The following is a 20,903-nucleotide window of genomic DNA, read 5'->3' on the forward strand; positions in this document are numbered from 1 at the left end:
TCAGCTCAAGTGCTGTTCGTGTAAAAATATTACAGTGCATTTTTGTTTGGTTCCAAGGAAAAAATAAAATATATCATTTGATCATGGAATTTGCTGTTCTTCAGTCAGCTCTGGTATCTCTTTTGCAACTTTGCTTTGAGTTGTCTGAAGGAACAGTAAGCTACATGAGCTAGTTATTATTTGAGTGATATTGGGTGAGTTTTCAGCCATGTGAACACAGTCTGTGGTTTGTACAGAAGAATATGAGAATATTTTAAGCTGACCATTTAAGAAATTTACTTAGGTCAAAAAGTGGTTTTCTTCAGCTAAGCCAGTCATGGATGAAATCATGCCTGTGAAAGCCAGTTTAAAACTGCAGTGGTGCAAAAAATCCTCATCAAAACTTGGTAAATTCTCTGAGAATGTTGAAGGTGTTTTACAAGCCTTGGGACAAGCTATAAACTTGTGTCAGAATCTAATCTGAATTCTTGTGGCCAGCTTGTGAACTTGGAGTTCATAATGGAAATAGGGATGTAACAGATTCTTAACCATATCAAGACCAGCAGGTGTTGCTATAATATATTAAATGCTGTGGAGCCATCAAATCAGCTGCACTTGAGCATTAGTTCCATATTTTCTTAAACCAAATTGTTATATGCTAGGAAAATGTAATGCTGTGAGTGATTTGCAATAAGAATACGACTGAAATAATCAAAGCACTGGAAAATTTCAGATTCTGAGCTGTTTCTGCTGAGTGACCAAGAGAGTTTTGCTACAGCTTGAGTGAAAGATCTCATCCTGCACCCAGGCATTATTTGTGTTTAAGAATGCAGTAATGTAGGGAATAACTAAATCCTGTACATATTTTCATACTTGGAAGAGATGACACTGCAGAAACTTGTGGCATCTTCTTCCAGGGATGTGATTATAGTGAAACTCCAGTTTAGATTTTTTCTGCTCAACACAGGTCTCACTGGTGATCCTCAAAAGAGCAGGGGAGAAGAAAATTCCTCTAGGACAGAAACACATCTTCTCCAAGAAACTGCACCCTCAGGGGCCTTGCAGAAGGTGAGCAGCAGGAGGGTCAGAAGCAGGACCAGCAATGGAGAATTTGTATCTCAGGAAACCCTGAGCACGGCTTGCCAAGTTCCAATGAACTTGGGGAGGTTGTAACCTTGGCTAGATTTTGAGTTGGCAGGTCCTGAAAGCAAGCAGGAAGGGTGAAAGAAGAAAAATTCCCAGCACCAGGATATATCCTATGGTATGCAACCTTCTAAGTGAGATGGGTATATCTTTTTGTATAAAAGGAGGATCGCTGTGAACATGAATGGAGAAGCTGTTGAAAGGACATATTTAATGCCCATAGGTATTGAGATTAAAGAGTTAATGGTTATGACCTGAGAGATTATCAATTTAGACTAGATATAAATAATAAATATTGTCTGACGAGAGTGGGAAAATGCTGTCATAAGTTGCCCAGAGAGGTGATGGATGTCCCATCCCTGGAAACATTTGAGGTCAGCTCAGACAGGGTTCTGAGCAACCTGATCTAGTTGGAGATGTCCCTGCTTATTGCAGGGGGCTTGGAGCAGACGGGCTTTTAAACATTTCTGCCAACCTAAACTATTCTATGAGTCCATATTTCTACGGATGCTTGGCAAGAACTTCTCTTGCCTGTGCATGTGGTCCCAACCATGTCATTTCCATGCAGGATCCCAAGCCGGAGCCGTACTCGGGCTGCCGGGAAACCCAGGGAGCAGAGTGCATTACCAGCTCTCCCTCTTGCCGGGGAGCGTGCGAACTTATTTCATCTCTTCTCCGCCGCTCAGCCGGGTGGGCCATCACCTCCCCTCGGGGGCTGCAAGGACACCTTGCTCCCGCCGCCCTGGGGAGCTGCCCGCGGGCAGGACCGGCTCTCTCCAGGTGGGCAGCGATGATAAGATGGCCCCCGGCGCGTTCGGCGGGGCCCTGGGCAGGGCGCGGAGCGGGGCGGGCGCGGCTCCGCCGTGTGCATGTAGATGAGATCCCCCGGAGCACGTCACTGCGCACCGGCGCTCTGCGTTCGGGGCGGCGGACAGCGAGCGAGGGCGGGCGGCCGGGAGCCGCCGGAGGAGCGGCAGGAGGAGGAAAGAGGAGCAGGAGGCTCGGGGAGCAGCAGCGCTCGGCCCCGCTCCATGCCGCCCTGCCCGCCGCGGCGCGGGCCCCGCGGGGCTTCGGCGGGCGCGGGGCGGGGAGCGGCGCGGCGGTGCTGAAGGACAGCTCCGCTCTCGGCTCTCGTCGGCTCCGCTCCCGTTCGCTCCGCTCCCCCTGGCTCCGCTCCCCCTGGCTCCTCTCTCCTCGGCTGTGCTCCCCCAGGCTCCGCTCCCGTTCTCTCCGCTCCCCCTGGCTCCGCTGCCTTCAGCTCCGCCGCCCCCGGCTCCGCTCGGCGCCCCGGGCTCTGCCCTCTCCGGGTGGCCGCGGGGCCGCCGCTCGCCGCGCCTGGATGCGCCCCCCGCCACCGCGCCCGCGGCTCCCATGGCGGTGGCACGGAAAATCAAAACTTTGTTGACGGTGAACATCTTGGTCTTCGTGGGCATCATCCTGTTCTCCGTGTACTGCAGGATCCAGGACCGCTCGCAGGAGCTGGTGCAGATCGTCCGGAGCGCGGAGCGCCGGGCCAGGAGCCGCGGCGCCAAGGTGGGCAGCCTGGCCGACAGGGAGTCCATCCTGCAGCGCCTGGACCACCTGGAGGAAGTGGTCTACAACCAGCTCAATGGTACGAGGGGCGGGGAGGGGGTGTCCTGTGCCCCGGGAGGGTGCTGCAGGGTGGGCAGGAGCCCCCAAGTGTCCCCCCGCTGGGGAGGGGAGCCCGGGCACTGATCACACCAACCCCAGCGCTGAAATGCTGAAAACCCAGGGCGAGAGGTGATGCTGGAGGGGTTTGTCGAGCCTCCCACCACCACCCTGCCTCTCTGCTAACTCTTGCTCCAAAGTCAGCACTTCCTCAATAGATGCAAAGTTCAGGATGCTGCAGTTCAGGGGGTTCGGGATCAGAGGAAGTCCCTACACACTGTACCAGGTCTTACAGTTTGTCTGGATGTATTAACTCTGCATAGGAAGTTGTTTGTATAGGAAATACAGTGTTAGATTATAGCTGGAAGTCATATACTTGGTTTCAGAGCTACTTTAAAAACATTCTGCTGAGTTCTTACCTTGTGCACTATTAATGGTCTGTTTAAACATAGCACCCATATGTTTCCTTAATGATTTTGCCATTTAAATTTGTTATTGTCATTGATGAGGAGGGGAAGCATCCACCAGAGTTTTATGACTTACCATTCTAATTCACCAGCCTTGAAAAATATTGCTAGGTAAGCAAAGAACCCTTCCATGGTAGCTAAAACAGGCTAAGCCATCAAAGTTGTTATAGGACAGATATAATTTCATACAGAAACTAATTCTTCAAAATGACTGCATTTGTATTTGCATGAATTCGTAAAGTTCTAAGTGTGAGACATCAAAGAAATAAGTATGTGATTAAATACAGCAGTGTTTTGGACAAGAAAAGGCTGAAGGAGTGAACTTTGCATGAGATTATAATATAAAAGTAACATTTAGTGTTTCACAGCAAATAAAATGTTCAGTGTAAATATGTTTAATATGTGCTTCTAGGCTGCTTGTGGAAATCCTACTTGTAACATTGATTTAAGAAAGGCTACTGTAGCCTCAAACTGCAGACAAATAGGAGGGTTAGCATAAAGTATGTTTCCTATTACTACTTTGTGAATGAATGTCTAAATCTAAGTAAGTCAGGCTGGTATGGTAATGTGCATTTTGTGCCAGCAAGTGTCAGGGAACAGGCATCCCCTCACACTCTCCTCTGGATGAACAGGGCAGAGAGAGGGGGAATGTAGAGTGGGGTGTTAGTCCCAAGCCCACACATTCAGGAGTTAGAGGGTAAGTGTCAACAGCTGTGTTTTCTAACCACATTTTGGAACAGTTTTGAGGAATGTAGGATTTAAGAGGAAAATCGTTCTTGTGAATTCCACCAAACCACAAAGTTCACGAACTAAAATAGATATATCCATTACAGCTCAATGAATGGCCTTTTTTTTTGCCCAAATAGACTTGTTCTTGGTGTTCTTCATAGGGGAGACTTTGGGAAGGATTTCCCTGCTCTGTGTTCATCTCAGCACAGCATCCCCTGGAGAATCAGCAGAGTCCTCACCGTGCTAGGCAGGCACCATTGCATGCAATGACTGGAAGTTCTCTGTAAAGCATGCCTCTTTTTGGGAGCTGTTTTCTTCATCCTCTTTAATTCCATTTATTGGATATGGATCTTCATGGTGAATTTATTTGAACTTAGTGTAGCACTGCTTCTTCAGGTCATATCAAACCCTGCAGGCAGTTTTCTTTTCCTAGAAGTACTTACACAGGAAAATACAGAAAGTTTTTCAAGCTGAGCTGTTAAAATTTCCTATTTATTTACCCTTAATTTTTTTCTCTGATGTGATTGTTGAGTTTCTTATTATTACACAGTGGTACATTAACATAGATTAATTCATAGATAAAACATAGAAAAAAATTTTCCTTTTTTCCCCCCATCATGTTTCAACAAAAAGAAAAGGTCCCAAGAAATTAAGAGATGCTCTACTGAAATCATCAGAGCTGCATTGCTGTAAGTGAAATCAGGACCAAGCATCTCTGTTTGGGTTTAGGTGGCTGCTGTTCTGTTTGCAATGCCATGGCTCATGATTTGTGTCATTAATGGGCAGCCCTGGGATCCAGGGCAGCCTGTGTGGCAGGGCTGTGCTGTGTCACACAAACACTCAGCGCTCTGCAGCTCTGCAGCTTCCCCTCAGGCTTGAGTCAGGTTTCCCAGTCCTGCCCATGCTGCCTGATCACAAGGTTAGAGAGCCAAATGAGGCTGTCCTGGATGTCACTTTGTCATGAGGTGGGTCAGTGTCTCTTCTAGGTGGAGAGACAGACACAGGCAGGCAGGTTTTTATTCAGGAGGAATACGAGTTCTTTTATACCCAGAGCCCCCCAAAGCTCCAGGAGGCTGAGTCCAGCTCTATGCTATCATTGCAGCAGGTCAGCCCAGCCCAGAATTTGAGTTCTCTGCTCTTCATCCTTTCTCTTTGAGATCAGCAAATTTAGATCTACCTATTAAGTATCATTTTTGGTAATATCTCAGTGTTCTTTTATTTTATTTTTCTCTTCTATTCAGATGAGACCTGAACTCATAAAACTTACCTGGATTTTCTAGGGACTCTGTTGATGATCCAGAGCAATAAAAAGCCACTCTGAGAGATACCAGCCTTGCAGCTGCACAGAATTTTGTTTCTGTCACACATATTTGTTTACATACAATCAAGGAAATGTTATTTAGAAGTGTGTACCTTCTGCAAGGAAAAGAAACACAGGCAGTAACATTATAAATGTATAAGGAGGCAACCCAAAACTGATCACTTGAGAACTCGTTAACTTTCCAGTCTGAATGAAATCAGTGAGTGCAGTGCCTGTGGAGGTGTGTGCAGAACACAGAGGACCATGGATGGAAGTCAGGAGAAAGCTGGTCCTTGCCATTATCTTTGGCAGAACAGGAGTTTTTAGAATAGGATGAATGAGAATTGCCATGATTCCCCGCAGACATCCACCCAAACAATAGTTTTCATTTGGCTCGTGCTCTGGTTTTTTATCAACTTGGGAAAAATAGTATTTCTGAAAGCTTTCTTTTCCCTCAGCTGCTGCTGGGTTTGGTGGAAGCAAATGAACAGAGCATGTAAAGGGAAAGGAAAGCAATGAAACGTGTCAGTGGAATTTTCTTGGTGAGAATTTGTATTACCTCCTGATGTTTGACCTTGGGTACAATGTTTATTTTGAAAAACAGAGTTATTATAGACCTAGTTGAGCAATCTATATATGTTCTTTTTTATTATTTTTGCTATGGTATTGCTATTGATGGATGTATTTTATTGTCATTCAGCACAGAGCTCATACCAGCTAGACTTGGTAGCAATTCATTAAATGCCATAATGACAACACCTTCGTATTTTCTTCCTTTCCCTTTACTTTTTTGGTAAAGGGGAAAAATTAAAAAATTATTGAATTGACTGAATTTTTTCCCTTAATCAGTTTTGCATCTAAGTCTGTTGCTAATGATTCACCATAAAGGATAAAGAATTTTTGATGCCCCAAGTAGAGCATAACCTTTCATGCCAAAAGCAATTGAAGGTCAGACTACAATTTCAGTCTAATTGCCTTTTTCCCTTTTCACTGTCTCTTTCCAGTAATACACAACAATCAATACAGCATGTAATTAGATTTCATTCAATCTGCAAAGATTTAGAGAGCTTTCATCTTCTCATTTGGTATTCTCACATCATGTCTTCCTACTCATGTCTTCTACACTAGACCCCTTTGACCTGTTCTATTTCAGATGTGGAGGGATGAGCTGGGAGTTTTCCCTTGAATTTGACAGGTTATCATTTGTTACACATCATAATTTGATTTTGGTCTCTTTGGGAAGATTAAATGCAATAGCAATTTCCAGTGTGATAAATGGGGTTTACATTACATATGCATTTCATGGAGGAGGTTGGGGGAAAACGTGGACAATTCACATAATTGCAGCACAGAGGCTTCAAATGATGGAAATAGCAGGTCCTGGGTGCAGAGTACTGATTCCTGCTGACTGGGACTCCTGATTTTTAGAGTGCGCTGGAAGCCAAGTGATTGCATTTAAAATTCAGCGTGGCAATCTGCATAGGTAAAAGTTACAGTGGTGTTTTTAAAAGGGAAGTTTATTCTTCATAAGCTCTGGACTGGTTGAAAATGGATCCAAATTTCCATGTTTTAAAGTAAGGGTTGGGAACAGGCTGCAAGAGAGTCATGTGAATATCCACATCACATGTCCACATTGTCAAAAAAGAAGTTTTTACAGCTCTTGGCTGAAGAGCAGTTCCTTGGCAGAGGAGAAAGTTAAAGCCACACATGCACAGGTCACATTTAGTGTGACTGCAGCCTTCTACCAATGAAACTGCACCTCCTCATACCCACACATTTTATAACTATTTATATTTTATGAATTTATGGTCTACTGCTAAAAATGCTAATTTTTTTCCTTTTTTTTTTTTTAGGTTAGGCTGCCATTTCTTGGTTTACTACACAGTGTTTTCTATAGTGCTGGGTCATTTTCTCAAGCTTGGCTAAGTCACCATTGACCTACCCAATGCAGGCCTGACCTTCCGTATTGCAAAGTGATGGTCAAGTCCAACAGACCAATTTCCCCATCAAACTTGTTTGGGTTGTGTTAGTATTGATTTATGCAGCTGAGGGAACTCACAATCGGTGCCTTCAGGAAGGTCAAGGTTTTATTCCCCAAAACAACAGAAGGAAAACATAATGAGCCAATATTTGGATGGCCCCTATATAAATATAAGGTAATATTTGAAATAGAATTACTGTATTTAGGCACTTTAGGAAGAGAAAAGTTTAAAAAGTTTAGTTAAAAAGAGGGCAGCTCTCTTTTGTAAAACAGACAAAATTGCACTCAGGTCTGAAAAATACTGACAAATGGAAAAAAATATGTCTCCATTCCAGCAGCACATCAGCAATTTTAAAGTCTTTCCCTCTACTCTGTGTTTCATGCAGTGGTAACTATTTGTTATGTAATGTTTCTGCTTTTTGCCTTTGTAGCTGGGAAGAAAGCGTACTTTGACAGGAAAAAAAAATCATGTGGTAATTTTATCATTGACTCATTTGTGTGGAGCTTGAATCATTTGTATATGAGATTAAAAGCAATGTTTACAGAGGCACAAAGGAAGCCTTTGCCTGGTGTTGGTTTTGTTGCCTTTCCAGCTGTATTCTGGTTCAGTATCTTTCCATTTCTTTGTACATTTAGCTGGAATTGGAAAAGCAAATATGGGTCTGTCATCTTCCCAGAGAGGAGCTGCAGTGTGGTGGCTGCACACCTACAGCCCCTGAACAGGTTCAGAGGATTAGAAAGCTTGGCTTTAATTGAACACCCTTGCTAGAGAGAGGTGAAGCTGGTTGTTGAGTTTAGGGGGTTTTATTGTTTGTTTGTTTTATCTTTTAGTCAATAAAGGCAGGTAGCAGTTTAACCAAGAGCATCATTTTGGAATGAGGTTCCAGACTCTGAATGTGTGGCATTTCTCCAAGGAAATACTAAGATTTATGAAAGGAAGGAAAAGAAATGAGTCATGTTTAACAAATCTCCCTTTTTTTAATGCTTCTCTCTACTAATGGGCACTCACTTTCTCTTTCTCAGCATACTTGGCATACTTTTTAATTATTGTTGCTGTTTGTGGCATTTCTCTTGGTAGTCATTATCATCATTTAGTTCAAACCAACACACTGAAGGACAGAAAAAGGAAAAAGTAGAAAATAATAGGAGCCTGTGATGTTCTGGATAACAGGAAGGAAGAGAGCCAGTGACAGCAGAGCAGCTTCCAACCTTGTTGGAGTCCTATTGATCAAAGCTGTCCTCTGAAATAAGACACCTCCAGTTCCTGAGAGAGAAAAGCCAGAGAAACCCTCCCAGTGACCCAAAGACATCCTCTCCTGAGAGCACAGAGCTAAACCAGCCAAATGTTAATTGCCTGTGTCTGCTTTTCCTAAAACTCATAGCTGTGGTGCCGTGGAAATGGTTGTGAATATCTGAAAGCTTCCCAGGTGGAGGCAAAACCCATTTCTAGGACAGCAGGGCAGATGCAAACAGATTAAAAACTGTATTTCTGCTCTGGAGTTTCTATCCTTTCAGGTGTTCTGGAATATCCAGGTTCTCCAGACAGTTTTGAAGACAAGATACAGCACAACTGGCACTGACTGCTTACTCAGCAAGTCCTGCAGGAGATTAAAAAATTGTTAGGCCATCTCCTGAGCCAAGATTTCTTGACTAACTCAACAGAAGGCAGCAATGATGCAACTTGGCCCAAATCAGAGGGCCCTCTGATTTAGCTGGGGTTATTTTGAGTTTAAATTCGCTGTAGTGCTGGTGGGGATAAAGGTGACAACCTTGCTTCTGTTGGTTATTTCTCAGTTTGATCTGTTGGGCTTTCAAATTCTTATTTCTTGAAGGGACATCACACCCATGATCTGGTGGAGGTCCAGATGAAGTGAGCTGTGATATCCACATCTGTAAATATCCAAGGACATCTGTAGATATCCAAGGACATCTGTAGATGTCCAAGAAGTGGTATTTTGGAGCTGAGCTCTGCTCTCTTATCCCTCTGGTTTGATGTTCTCCTCCCACAGTGAGGAAAGGGACTTTGCTTTCTGCAGTTTTTCACACTAACTTTTATTTCACCTGGTTTAGCTCAGTTGGACTCCTTGCTGTGCATGGAAAGAGCCCAGCAGCACCTTTTGTGGGAAATCCAGCGCAATGGGTGCTCCAGAGGAGCTCTCACACCATTCCCTGCCCCTCTTACTGCACTGTCAGGCCGTTTCATTTCTGAACAGTTCTGTGTTTGTGTTTAATTTGCTTGGATGACTTGTTCTGAGGGATCTTCTCACACTCAATGATGAGCCTGGGGCCATGAATGGTTTTGTATCCCTGTTGAGGGCAAAATGCAGCAGAAATGGGCTGGTCTTGAGAATCCCTGACAAGTGGTAAAATGCCTAATTTTTTTCGTTTGTTTTTTTTTTTTTTTCCATCAAATGTGTCCTTGATTACTGGCTCTGAAGGAGAGTCTGAGGGCAGCAGCAGGGCAGGGAGCTGAGGAGACAATAGAGTGATTCTGCTTTGTCATCATGCGCAGTGTGGACGCAGAGTTCTCTTGGGGGCTGAAGAGTTGTTGAAGTAAATGAGCAAAACGTTTTTGGAGAAGGTGAGAATATAGATTTCTGAATATCTTAAGCCTTGTATCACCTCCCATGGAGCCATTCTCTAGGAGCACTTTCATTTGCCACAGGTCTGATTTATAATTTTAATACGTGAGCTGTAATTTGTATGTCATCCTGGGAGAGTGGGCAAGGATGAAGAAAACTAAACCAAGGAAAAGGTTTTTAAAAGAGCTTCTGTTTTAGTAGCTTTCTGCTACTTAAAAGTGGCTCTGTCAGGCAGAGATTATGGACACCAAAGTACTACACGAGAGCGTTACCCGTTTCACAGCACAGTGTTTGGAATCCCAATGTCTGGAACCACATTTAAATAACCCAGATTTGATGGATGAGGATAGAAAGGAACTTGTTTGGGATTCTTTAGTGTGCATTTTCTCCAGTCTCAACCTCCTGGCCTGCAGGTTAGAGCAACAGGCCCAAGAGGCTGCTGCAACACCAAGCTCTCCTTTGGGTTGGGCAGCCCCTGGCACAAGCCTTGCTCTGCCCCAGCAGGCTCCTGACACCTCCTGCCCCTGTGCAAAGCCAGGACAGCCCTGTGGAAAGGAGCTGTGGGTCACAGGATTGACAGCACAGAGCCGGCTGCTCTCTCTGTGTTCCCAGTGTGTTGCTGGATTTTGTTCCTGTTGGAATTGCCGCGTCTGTGGTTGAGTCAGCACTCGTGTTCAGCTGGGAATCCAAGCCAGGTGCAGAAGTGGCACTGCTTTCTAAGCAGAGTGCAGATGCTGCCAGCCCTGCTGTGGCAGTGTGGGGGTGACAGACACTGCTGCCTGCACGGGGGGACTGCCTCAAGCAGGATTTTATCGCTGCAGCAATGATTCAAATTCCCCTCAGCTCACCCGCGCCCTTAGTCCTGTGGAAATCACTTGCCTGAATTAATCTTTGCTATTGATCCAGAGGCATCAGCACAGTCTGTAGTTATCAGTACAGTAACTCCAGTAGTAAATTTGGCCAAGTGAAGGCATTTTTGCCACAGGATGAGGAGTAGGTTTGGTAGTCATGATGATGTCTGTGTAGTACAAAGGATGAAGCCTTGCTCCTTCAGAATGGTTGAGAACAGGGCTCTTCCTCCTTGAGGTTTTGGAAGAATTCCCCTTTCTAGTAGAGAACTTTGTATTTTTTTTGCCTCTGACTCCTAATCCTGGGGGCTCTTGGTGCTTCTGTGTTTGTGCTGTTTGGCTCCACTCTGCATTTTGCAAAAAGAAGTTCTCAGACCGGCTCAGATGAGCACTTCATGGTGGCTGTACTGCCCGTGGTACTGCAGGACTGTTTGCACAGGAAAAGGGGGTTTGTTGCGCAGGATTTTGTTTCTCTTGGAAGATATCCATGAAGACAGCTGGAAAGCCCTTTCCTGCAATACTGAGGAAGTTTGCTGCTTCTTCTTTTTTTTATTTTTTTCCCCTCTAGCATTTTTAGTCGGGTGGTAGGGTTAATTGGTTGTTTTTCATTTGGATTTTTTATGCTGGTTTTGTATTTTATTTGGCAATGGGGCCTTACTGCCCTTTTAGAAATTGAGTTTATTTTTTTCTACAGCTCTCATATGCCTCTAGGATGAACAGCTTTTGTAAATAAAAATGTATTTTTTGTTATATTAACTCATTTTCAAGCAAGCCTTGTGTTGTAGCAAAGATTGGTGGTATTCTTTCCTGTGCATGCTGAACTGAAGGCAGTGATAAGACTAAAAATATCCCCAATTGAAACAGCATTGTATAACCCAAAGGTTAGTTTTCCTCAGGATGAAAATTTGCAGTTGCTCTATGGGTTCCTTGTAAGACAGATTTCTGGTCATGCAGCCACGTGTAAAATGAGGCTACTGAGAGCTGCGAAGTTCTGTATCTGCAAAACTCAGCCTCACTGGTGGCTGCCAGGAGCAGAATTGAGCTGGTGGCCAATGCTGGCACCCATGGCTCTGCTGTGAGCTGGGGGTGAGTGCTGGCTGTGCACTGTTCACACCTCCAACAGCAAAAACAGATTTGCCAGCCCAGAGCTGTTAATGCTAGAAGCTGCTGATGGATTGCAGGTGGCTCCGTGTAACAGATGGGAGTGGGGCATGAGGGGAGAGAGAGCTGAGCTTGTTGGAGATATTACACAGCCCAGTGCTGAGCTGCCCAGCTGCTGGAAGAGTTGGTGCTTTCAATTTTCATGTTTGGGGTGGAAAAAGGGGTGTTGGGTGGTTTGGGTGCGAGCCTGTGCTAGCCTTGGTTATGGAAACCACATGTTTTTAGGTAGTTCTGTTACAAAATTTGTGTGTTATCTGGAGAGTCCCCAGGACCCAGGTCTGTGGATTTAGGCTGCTGAATTTCCAAAACCATCACAGGAATGTGGGCAGCCAAATTCTCCACTTTTCTTCCAGGTGGCCAGTCATTCCTACCACTCTTTAATGAACTTTTGCATCTGCCAGAAAGTTGCAACTTTCTCAGCAGTGGAAAAATGTCTTTTGTTTATTTGCTGCTAGTATCAGAAGGAGCAGTGAAAATGCTTGCAGGTATTAATTATAAATGTCACCTATTTCTTCAATTTAACATTTGGCAAACTCACTCAGCACATCCTTGGTGGGGTGCTCCTTTAAAAGGCACAGACGTGACCGTGCCAGCACCTGCACTGAACATTTCACCCTCAGCTATTCCTGCTCTGAATACACAAACCAAATAATCTTTGATTTTAGACCTGTGCCAGCATGATGCTCCTCCTGAAATAGATCCATCTGGCTCGATGCGTTTCCATTCAACCGAAAATTAATTCCAGAAGGGAAGTGCCTTTTCTAATGCGTGTATCCAGTGGGGTTGGATGCAAAACCTCCTGCTTCCTGAAAGAGGCAGCTTGGTATGGGTCCCATATTCACAGCCACATTCCCATTCCAGGCCCACATAACTCAAAGCCAGGCTGCAGAGAGCCCTCTCAGATGAGATCATGGAAGGAAGAATTTCTTCTGTGATTCATTCTGAACCTGATCTGCCTAATAACTGGATTCTTTGTCTCCCTCTTTCTGTCACTCATTAAAAAGTTCACAAAGTGAGAATTTCCAGTTCTTCTTTGCACAATGAGAAGAGTGAACAAAAGATGTGCATAAATGGAGGAGAAATATTTATGAGGGAACAAAGAGCTGGCCCTGACTTTGAAGCTGGGATGGAGCAGCCCAGCCTGCCAAGGGCCACGGGCTGAGTGATGCAGCCCTCAGAGAAGGAGATGAGCATTGCAGAAGGATTTTTGCATATGCTACAGGACTACTTGTTTAGGCATCTCTCAGCCTTTAATCAGCCTAACAAGAAGCTGGAGCACAAATGGAGTTGAAGAGACGCAGTGGAGCCTGTGGAAGAATGAGGCCAATGTGAAATTTTCCTTGTTAAAGTCGATGGAAGTGCTCATGGGATGAGTGAGATGGGGTCAGGGTTTGTGCCCAGCTCATGGCAGAGCTGTTCTGGCCCTAAGGAGAGCTGGAGCTCCCCATGGCAGCACCAATGACATTGTGATATTGTTAATCCATGGTGTATTTAACAGGTCACTCTGGGACAGCCATTCCACAGTTTGACAATGCATCTTAACTTGGAGTGTTGATATTATTGTGGACCAGTTTCAGGAGGGAAAAGCTCCTCTATGGATTCCTTATGGCACTGAGTAGCAAAGTCAGAACCAGGCCCAGAGGACAAGGCAGCTGATGCAGGATCAGCACCAATTAAACATGACTAGACTGAGACACGCTGTGCTGTCATAAAGCAAAATTATATTTCAGGATGGAAATTCATTTTAGAAGCAGAAATCAGTGTATGATCTTCTGGCTTTGTCCCTGAGCTGGAAGAAGATGCCTCTAATCTGTTTGATGGGTGATATTGCATGCCTGTGGCTCCTCAGTGCCTCAGCATATGGTTGTGAAACTAGAGGTTGATTATTTTCAAAAGTATTTTGACAGGTACTGAACTGACAGATTCCCTGTTAAAAAGAGAGAGAGAGGTTTTGTTTGTTCCTCTGCTCATGAGGCTTTGTGGGTTTTAGGATGATACCTTGCTTTATATTCCTTTCAGAGGTGGGGAGGGAAAAGCACTCCTACCATAAGAAATCAGCAGGATTAATTTTTTATTAATTCCAGGGGAAACAGAGAGAGCTGCATGGAGTGGTGTGTCCTGCTGTCAGGGTGCCTCACCTCCAAGCCTGTGTTCTCCCTTTCCAAGGGTAGCAGTGCTAATCTAGCAAGTCAGGCATTTCCATGTGAATTTCCTGTAATATGGAAAAGTAGTTTTAAATGGGATCCTCATTATTTCATTAGGAATCCCCTAATCTGTGACCAGAAAACACTCTTTTATCATTTACCCTGGTTCTCATCATTGTCACTAACCCCTGGCAAGAAGCAGAGGGTGTGAGCTCACAGAAACAGGAACTGGGGACAGAAGGGGTCAAGAAAATATTTTAAGCTGCTGAAATGCAAGTCCCAGACCCAGGAGACCTGGCCTGCATTTCCAGGGAGGCTGTGCTGGGCTCCTTATCTGTGGTAACAGCTCATCTCTCTGCTCCCCTGATCCCTCCCCTTATCCGTGTCCTCGGGTTAAATTTGTGATGTTGTTAATTAGTGGTGTATATAACAGCCAGGCACCAACAGACCTGGACACCCAGTAATTAACACATTTAATCCTAAAAATATATGTTCACTTCCTTGAGCAGCTAAACCAAGAAAACTCAATTTCTTGTTGGTTGGCAACCCACAAGGGAATTCTTGGGTGGTCTCTTAGAGTTCCAACAGGTCTCTTGTGTTTGATCTTTCACCAAACCTCTTCTCTCAGTAGGAACATTTTAATGGCACTTTCTTCCCAGATGTCAGCTTCTGTGACACTCACAGAAATGCAATTTTTGGAGACCTCTGACTGTCTGCCAAGCTTTGGCTGAAGTTAGAAGCAGTCCTTGAAATCTAACAAGCAGAGAGAAGGGAGAGTATGGAGAGGGAAGCAGAATGAAAGACAAATGGAGACAGCATGATCCCACAAAATGGTTTTTCTTTGTAAACCAGGCTAAAAATCATATTGGTGAAAAATGGGATTTTTACTTATTTAAACACAATAATGAAAATTAAGTTCTGAGCTTTTAAAGGAACCAGACTCAGATGTCCACATGGAAGTTCTTTGCTTGCTCTGTTAATTGGCAATATGTTAGCACAAGCATTTTTCTCTACTTCCCTGCTTATTTCAGTTAATAACTACAGCAGCATGACATTTCCCTGACACTACACCAGTACTGCAGGAGAGCCTGCCTTATTTTCATCCTGCTGAAATGGCAGACTGGGATCCCACTAGCCTGTCTCAGTGCCTTTCAGTAGAGTGAACAATTAAATTATGAGCGAGCAGAGCAGCGGTGCCGGCGCTCTGTGCTCAGCAGTGTCATGCACATCCTGCTGCTCATCCCATCCCATCCCATCCCAGGGCTCAGCCCTGCCTTTCCCTGGCCCCACATGGTTCTGCAAAGCTCTTGCTGCTAAGGAGCAATGTGGGTGTGAGCTGAGGTTTAAGCGTGACCGCAGAGCGCGTCTGCTTTGTGTCCTTGAGGAGCGATGAGCCCGAGCTGTAAACTCAGAACTCGGGTTCCTGAAATTCAAATTTTGATTCATACCAGTCTCTCCACTGAAGGATGATCTCCTGCTGTATAAAGGCACCTTCTATCACTGTCCTCGTTTCTCTTTTTACTGTGTAATTTAACACCTCATAATGTAGTCGTAAGTACAAACCGGAGACACATCAGGGGGACAGGGACATTCATTCTTTCATGGAATTTTGGCATAAAGGAGGGGAAAGCTTGAAGAAAAATTGAGTCTCAAAACTTGAGTTTCTTTTTACATTGCCTTGGTGAAAAACAGATAAGCACTGTCGCAGTCAGTGGTATTAGGAAGGTAAATTGAAGAAGGTTGTTCCACATCTACAAAAACTTGTCTTTATATATGATCTGAATTCTATATAGGTGTGGTAATTTAAACGTGCTCTGTCGGTAGATCAAAGCAGCACATTGTTACCAAATGCATCCTGTCTTCTCCAAGGCAAGCCCAGGGGTCCTGCTGTGGGTTTGTCAGGGCCCAAATCAGCCCTGGGTCACAGTCAATTCCTACAAATACCCACATGCAATGAAGCCAATCTTGTTAATAATGAATCAGTTATTATAGGAGAGCTGGTTTTTACAGTGCCTGTAATAGGAGATTGTAGCTTTCCCGCTCCTGGAAGTCTGAGTCAATTTATCTTTATATCAACAATAAACCAGAAAGGGCAGAAATCAAAGTAAGCAATGTTTTTATTACCACTTTTAAATAAAACATTGTGCCAATATTTTCCCCCTAACATTACATCTTTATTTTCTCAAATTTATTGGCAATTGCTATTTATCTTCATTTCTCCTTTTTTTTGCAAAGCTATCTCATCCTTTGGTTTGCTTCCCCCGGAGAATGTGGTACCTAATCCTTTTTATTTGTCCTTGATAAATCCCTGATTAATTGTATGTTATAAGCTATCCATGCAACATCGTGTCTTTCATTTCTAAATAGGCTTTCTTTTATGAATACAAAGAGCTAAAGCTTTCCTTTCTAGAGCCAGAACCAAACCCAAACTCAACATTTCCTTTAACAATAGCAAGGCTCTTCAGAACCAAGTAAGATTCTCAGCGCTGTGGAATCTCCTTTTATTCCCACTTTGAAAGCAGGAGAGACTCAGACCTTTAGTTGGGCACATCCTCTGATAGATAGATCTGTTATAAATGTGGCTGTCACTTCATCTCAAAATTAGAAGGACTCTGCAGAATAATTTACTTCATCCATTTTAGCTTCAAATATACCATAATTTGTTAATTTGTAAGCACTTTTGTTTAGATGCTGGGTTCAGGACTGTCTTTTTGCTGTTTAAAATGTGCCCTGTGTTTGTTTTTGAGCTGACTTGTCCTGCTGGTAAGAAATTAAATCATACACATATTAAGAGGTTGATGGAAGGAGGCATTGCAGCCTGGCATTGACAAGCAAGGCACAGCTGTGGTGTATGTTGACATGAGATAGGAAAATAGAGTGAAGGCAGGAAAGAGGAGGAAAAGCAGAGAGCCAAAAGCCAAGCTCCCTGAGAGGTGTCAAAGATGAGGCTGAGAAAGAAGAATACAAAGACAGGTCAAGAAAAATACACAGATCTACAGATCTGAAATAGACAGTCTGTCAGGAAAACGACTATGTTTTGAAACCAATGTGCAATGATGCAAAAAAAAAAAAAAGAAAAGTATGTCACCCTTAGAGAGCTTTTAAGGCAATACCACACTGAAAGGAAAGGAGAGGAATCAAGGCTCTCTCTGGCTCCTGTGAAAACCAATATCCAAATTAACTGGTTTTCAAGAGATTGGGTGGAAGTATTTGAAACCTCTCATCCTCAATAGCAGCTGATGCATTCTCCCATCTATTCCCAAGGAGAAATGTCTGATGCTGAGATGGAGAGGCAGCAGACAGAGAACCAGCCCTGCTCTGACAAACCAGGGACTTTCGCGGATAATTTTATTCTCTGATGCCAATAGGAAGAGCAGGCAGTGGCTCTTGGAGCACAGAAGGAGAGCAGGGGCTGCAGCCAGCAGGTCTGCAGTTGTTAACATTGGCTCTTTATTGTGGTTGCATTGCCAGAGGTGAACTCAGTGAGTAATTTCACAGGAGTGGGAAATGGAGATCCACTTTCAAGCACGACATGACTCTGAGTTCCAGCAGCTCCCATGTCTGGATTTAATGCTGCCATCCTCTGCTGTGCAAAATGAGCTGAACAACCAGCAGCTTTCCAGCCATACAAAACAGCAAAGTGTTCTATATGACTTTGTTGTTGGGAAAGCTATCTGTGTGATTATGTTCGTTTAATTTAATAGCCGGCTGTTTAGGTAAATGAGCAGGGAGGCATATGAGTGTCTGCAAATAATGTGGAGCATGATTGCAAAATGATGCTGCAGGAGATGGGCTTGTCTGTCCCTTGTCAGGGCTCTCCAAACACCCTTGAGCAGGAGAGAAGAATCTTCTTTAACCTTGGCCAAAATCCCTCTGAGACAGAGACCTGAGGGTGAGCCCTGGGCAGTAATTTGGCAGGTTGGGCAATGTCAGATGTGGGAGAGCCTTTGATGAGTTTGGACTTTATTATCAGCACAATGGAGTCTAGAACAGTGTGAACCTGCATAGGACCTGAAATTAGATACATTTTCTTTTTGTTTCCTTGTGTTTAAAGATAACTTTTTTCCCTTTTGGAACCTGTGCCTGTGGGATTGACTGTTGTAGTGGAGCTGGTCTGAGAATAGAGCAGTCAGGGACTTCTCATCTAGAATTGCACCAGAAGTCAAAAGGGGTATTTTTAGTGATTAGAGGTGTGCAGTCAGCTCTGTAGGGTCAAGGAAATGTTATTGCATCCAACAGCAGCTTTCCAGCTGTGGCTCCATCCTGTCAGACCTTGGGTCACACCTCCCTTCCCACCATGGTCCACTGCTTCCCTTCCCTACCTTTGATTAACACAAGCAAACTCCTTGCTCTTCACAAGATATTTTCCTCATTTATGGAATTAAAACCCTCTAACTTGGCTGAACCAGCTTGTTCCTGAATCTAATTAAACAGCCCCAAAGTTTTAACTCTTGCACCATGGAGCTTTTCAAGGAGAAGCCACTCTCCCTTCCTCTAGAATGGCTCTGTTATTGTTTTAATGATCACTTCACCCAGGAGTTTTCACCTCTGTTTCCCTGGAAAAATTAAAGAAAATCTAATATATTGATACAGATGATCCATTTCATGTGAGTTGGTGACACTCTGACCGTGACAGCAGCACAGAATTCATTGCTGCAGGAGCCCATTGAATCTAATATTAGTGGCTGGGCTTTTAAAGGACACTGGGTAGTTTTATGCCCTGTTTCTACCTGTCTGAGTTAAGATAATGAGGGTAATCTAATATTATGCTTCAGGGCTTTAGTTACCTGCCTGTGGGGTTCAGAGGGAGCTCTGCTTCCAGGGGCTGAGCAGAGTTTAATTGGCCAAGTGCTTCATCGTTTGTGTTTCATTTCCTCTGAAGCCTCAGGTGTTGGCCACTGCCAGGGGACAGGTGCCAAACTGATGACACTCACATTTTGTCTCCTTTTAATATCAGTGGGCTGCCAGGCAGATACACCAACATTTCAGCTCCTCCCCCTCAACTCCAGATTTATGCCATCACCAGAGGAGTTTGCTGGCTTTCCTCCAAAGCCCTGAAGAGAAAAATGCATTTTATGTTTCACCAGCAAAAACCACGAGTCATCTGGGATTTAAAAACTTCTAGAAGAATCGTGGCATCTGTTATTTATTTAAAGACAACAGAGTGATCTTTCTCTGTGAATGAACTTTTTGATCATTGAAAGGAAAATTAAAAGAAAAAATCAGTCACACACATATAATTTAAAATTATGCTTCTAGGGTAGGGGCTTTTTATTTTTGCCTCTCAAAATGCATCCTTATACAGCTCTTCCTTGCTTAAGGAGGAAATCTATTTTTGTTTATATCAAGTTTCTGGCAAAACTCTGGCACCTCTCTTATTATCTGTAAATTTGGGATCAGAGTCCTACCTCACAAATGAGCTTTTATCTTCATCTCCAGTGGACTGTACAGCTGCTATTTCTTGGTCCTTCCAATCCTCAATCTGTTTATCTCCTCCTGAATTATCTGTTGTAATTAGAATACATTTTCTCATCTCAAGGGGTAACCAGCTCCAAATGAGTGTTCTATAAAAGCAATTACTTTTGATATTAGATATCTATACATAAAAACACAGTATTTCTTCCAATTAAAAAGCACTAATGAATTTTGTGTCTAGAGAGGCAGTAGCCTACGCAGAACTGCAGCTTCTGTGAAGCCAAGGAACAAAAGATGAGGCAACTGTAAGAGGGCAGTGGTGTGTGTGCTGCACCACTGAATAGCAGATTCAGGGAGAACATGGCTCTGCAAAAAGGAACACCCTGTTCCTTTTTGTCCCCAGCAGGCTTTTGTCAGCACTGCTGAACCAGATCCCTCTCCACGTTGTGCCAAGATGACTAACACAGTTTGTCCTGCTACTCCTGTCTTCTACACCTCAGCCCTTTTATTGCTTCAGATATTCCTCTCCTCTTCCTCAAAGTATTGAGTCTTGCATTTGGCATGGGGTAGCTTTACCAGAGATGGACTCCTTCCCTCTACAGACTCAGAACTGCCACCTTTCATCATCTCAAAATTACCTGAATGACTAGGGAGCTTTTATCTATTCTATTCTATTCTATTCTATTCTATTCTATTCTATTCTATTCTATTCTATTCTATTCTATTCTATTCTATTCTATTCTATTCTATTCTATTCTACTCTACTCTACTCTACTCTACTCTACTCTATTCTATTCTATTCTACTCTATTCTACTCTATTCTACTCTATTCTATTCTACTCTACTCTACTCTACTCTACTCTACTCTATTCTATTTTACTCTATTCTACTCTACTCTATTCTACTCTACTCTATTCCATTCTAGCTATTCTACAAAAAGGATCATTTCAGAAACACCTTGACCTTTTTATATTGCTTTCACGGCTTCTTTCTTCATTATCTTTCTTGCATCTGGTTCTTCTCTGTATTGATGGCGAGTGCTTTGGGGTGGGATCTGTCTTTTTGGGCTCATGTAGCACCTGCTGCGGTGATACCCTAAATCTGGACTACATGCCATGGAAACTCTAAGGAAAAAAATGTTCTGACAAAATCCTGTCCTGGTAGGAGTTACCATTTATGATTTTAAGGACAACATGAGCTCTTTGGGCTCATGTAGCACCAGTGGTATTCTGAGTCTGGACTACATGTCATGGAAACTCTAAGGAAAAAAATTCTCCTCACCAAATCCTGTCCTGGTAGGAGTTATCATGTAGGATTTAAGGATTAAAGCATCAATATGGTGGGAGCAGAGTGTGTAGGATGGAATAAGGGTCAGCTTCCAGCCCAGCTGCTGAGAACAGCCCAGGGCACCTTCATGGAATTTTCCATAAAATGTATTTTGAGCATTTGACAGATATGCACGTTGTGTCTCGGAGTGCTCTCTGCAACCTGGAAAAGTCCCTGTTTTGAAGAAGAAGCATATGGC

At 43.8% G+C, this 20,903-nt stretch overlaps 1 protein-coding gene across 1 annotated transcript in view; it reads left to right on the forward strand.

The window, feature by feature from the left end:
• Positions 1-2,217: 2,217 nt before the first annotated feature.
• GALNT9 (polypeptide N-acetylgalactosaminyltransferase 9) overlaps positions 2,218-20,903 on the forward strand; it is a 129,626-nt gene continuing 110,940 nt past the window's right edge. The window contains exon 1 of the mRNA XM_063172929.1: positions 2,218-2,734. Coding sequence (XP_063028999.1) covers positions 2,494-2,734 — 241 coding nt within the window. The 5' untranslated portion in view covers positions 2,218-2,493. The remainder of the gene's footprint in view (positions 2,735-20,903) is intronic.

This window comes from Melospiza melodia, chromosome 20, assembly GCF_035770615.1.
Source record: "Melospiza melodia melodia isolate bMelMel2 chromosome 20, bMelMel2.pri, whole genome shotgun sequence".
In the NCBI taxonomy this organism is placed as follows: Eukaryota; Metazoa; Chordata; class Aves; order Passeriformes; family Passerellidae; genus Melospiza; species Melospiza melodia.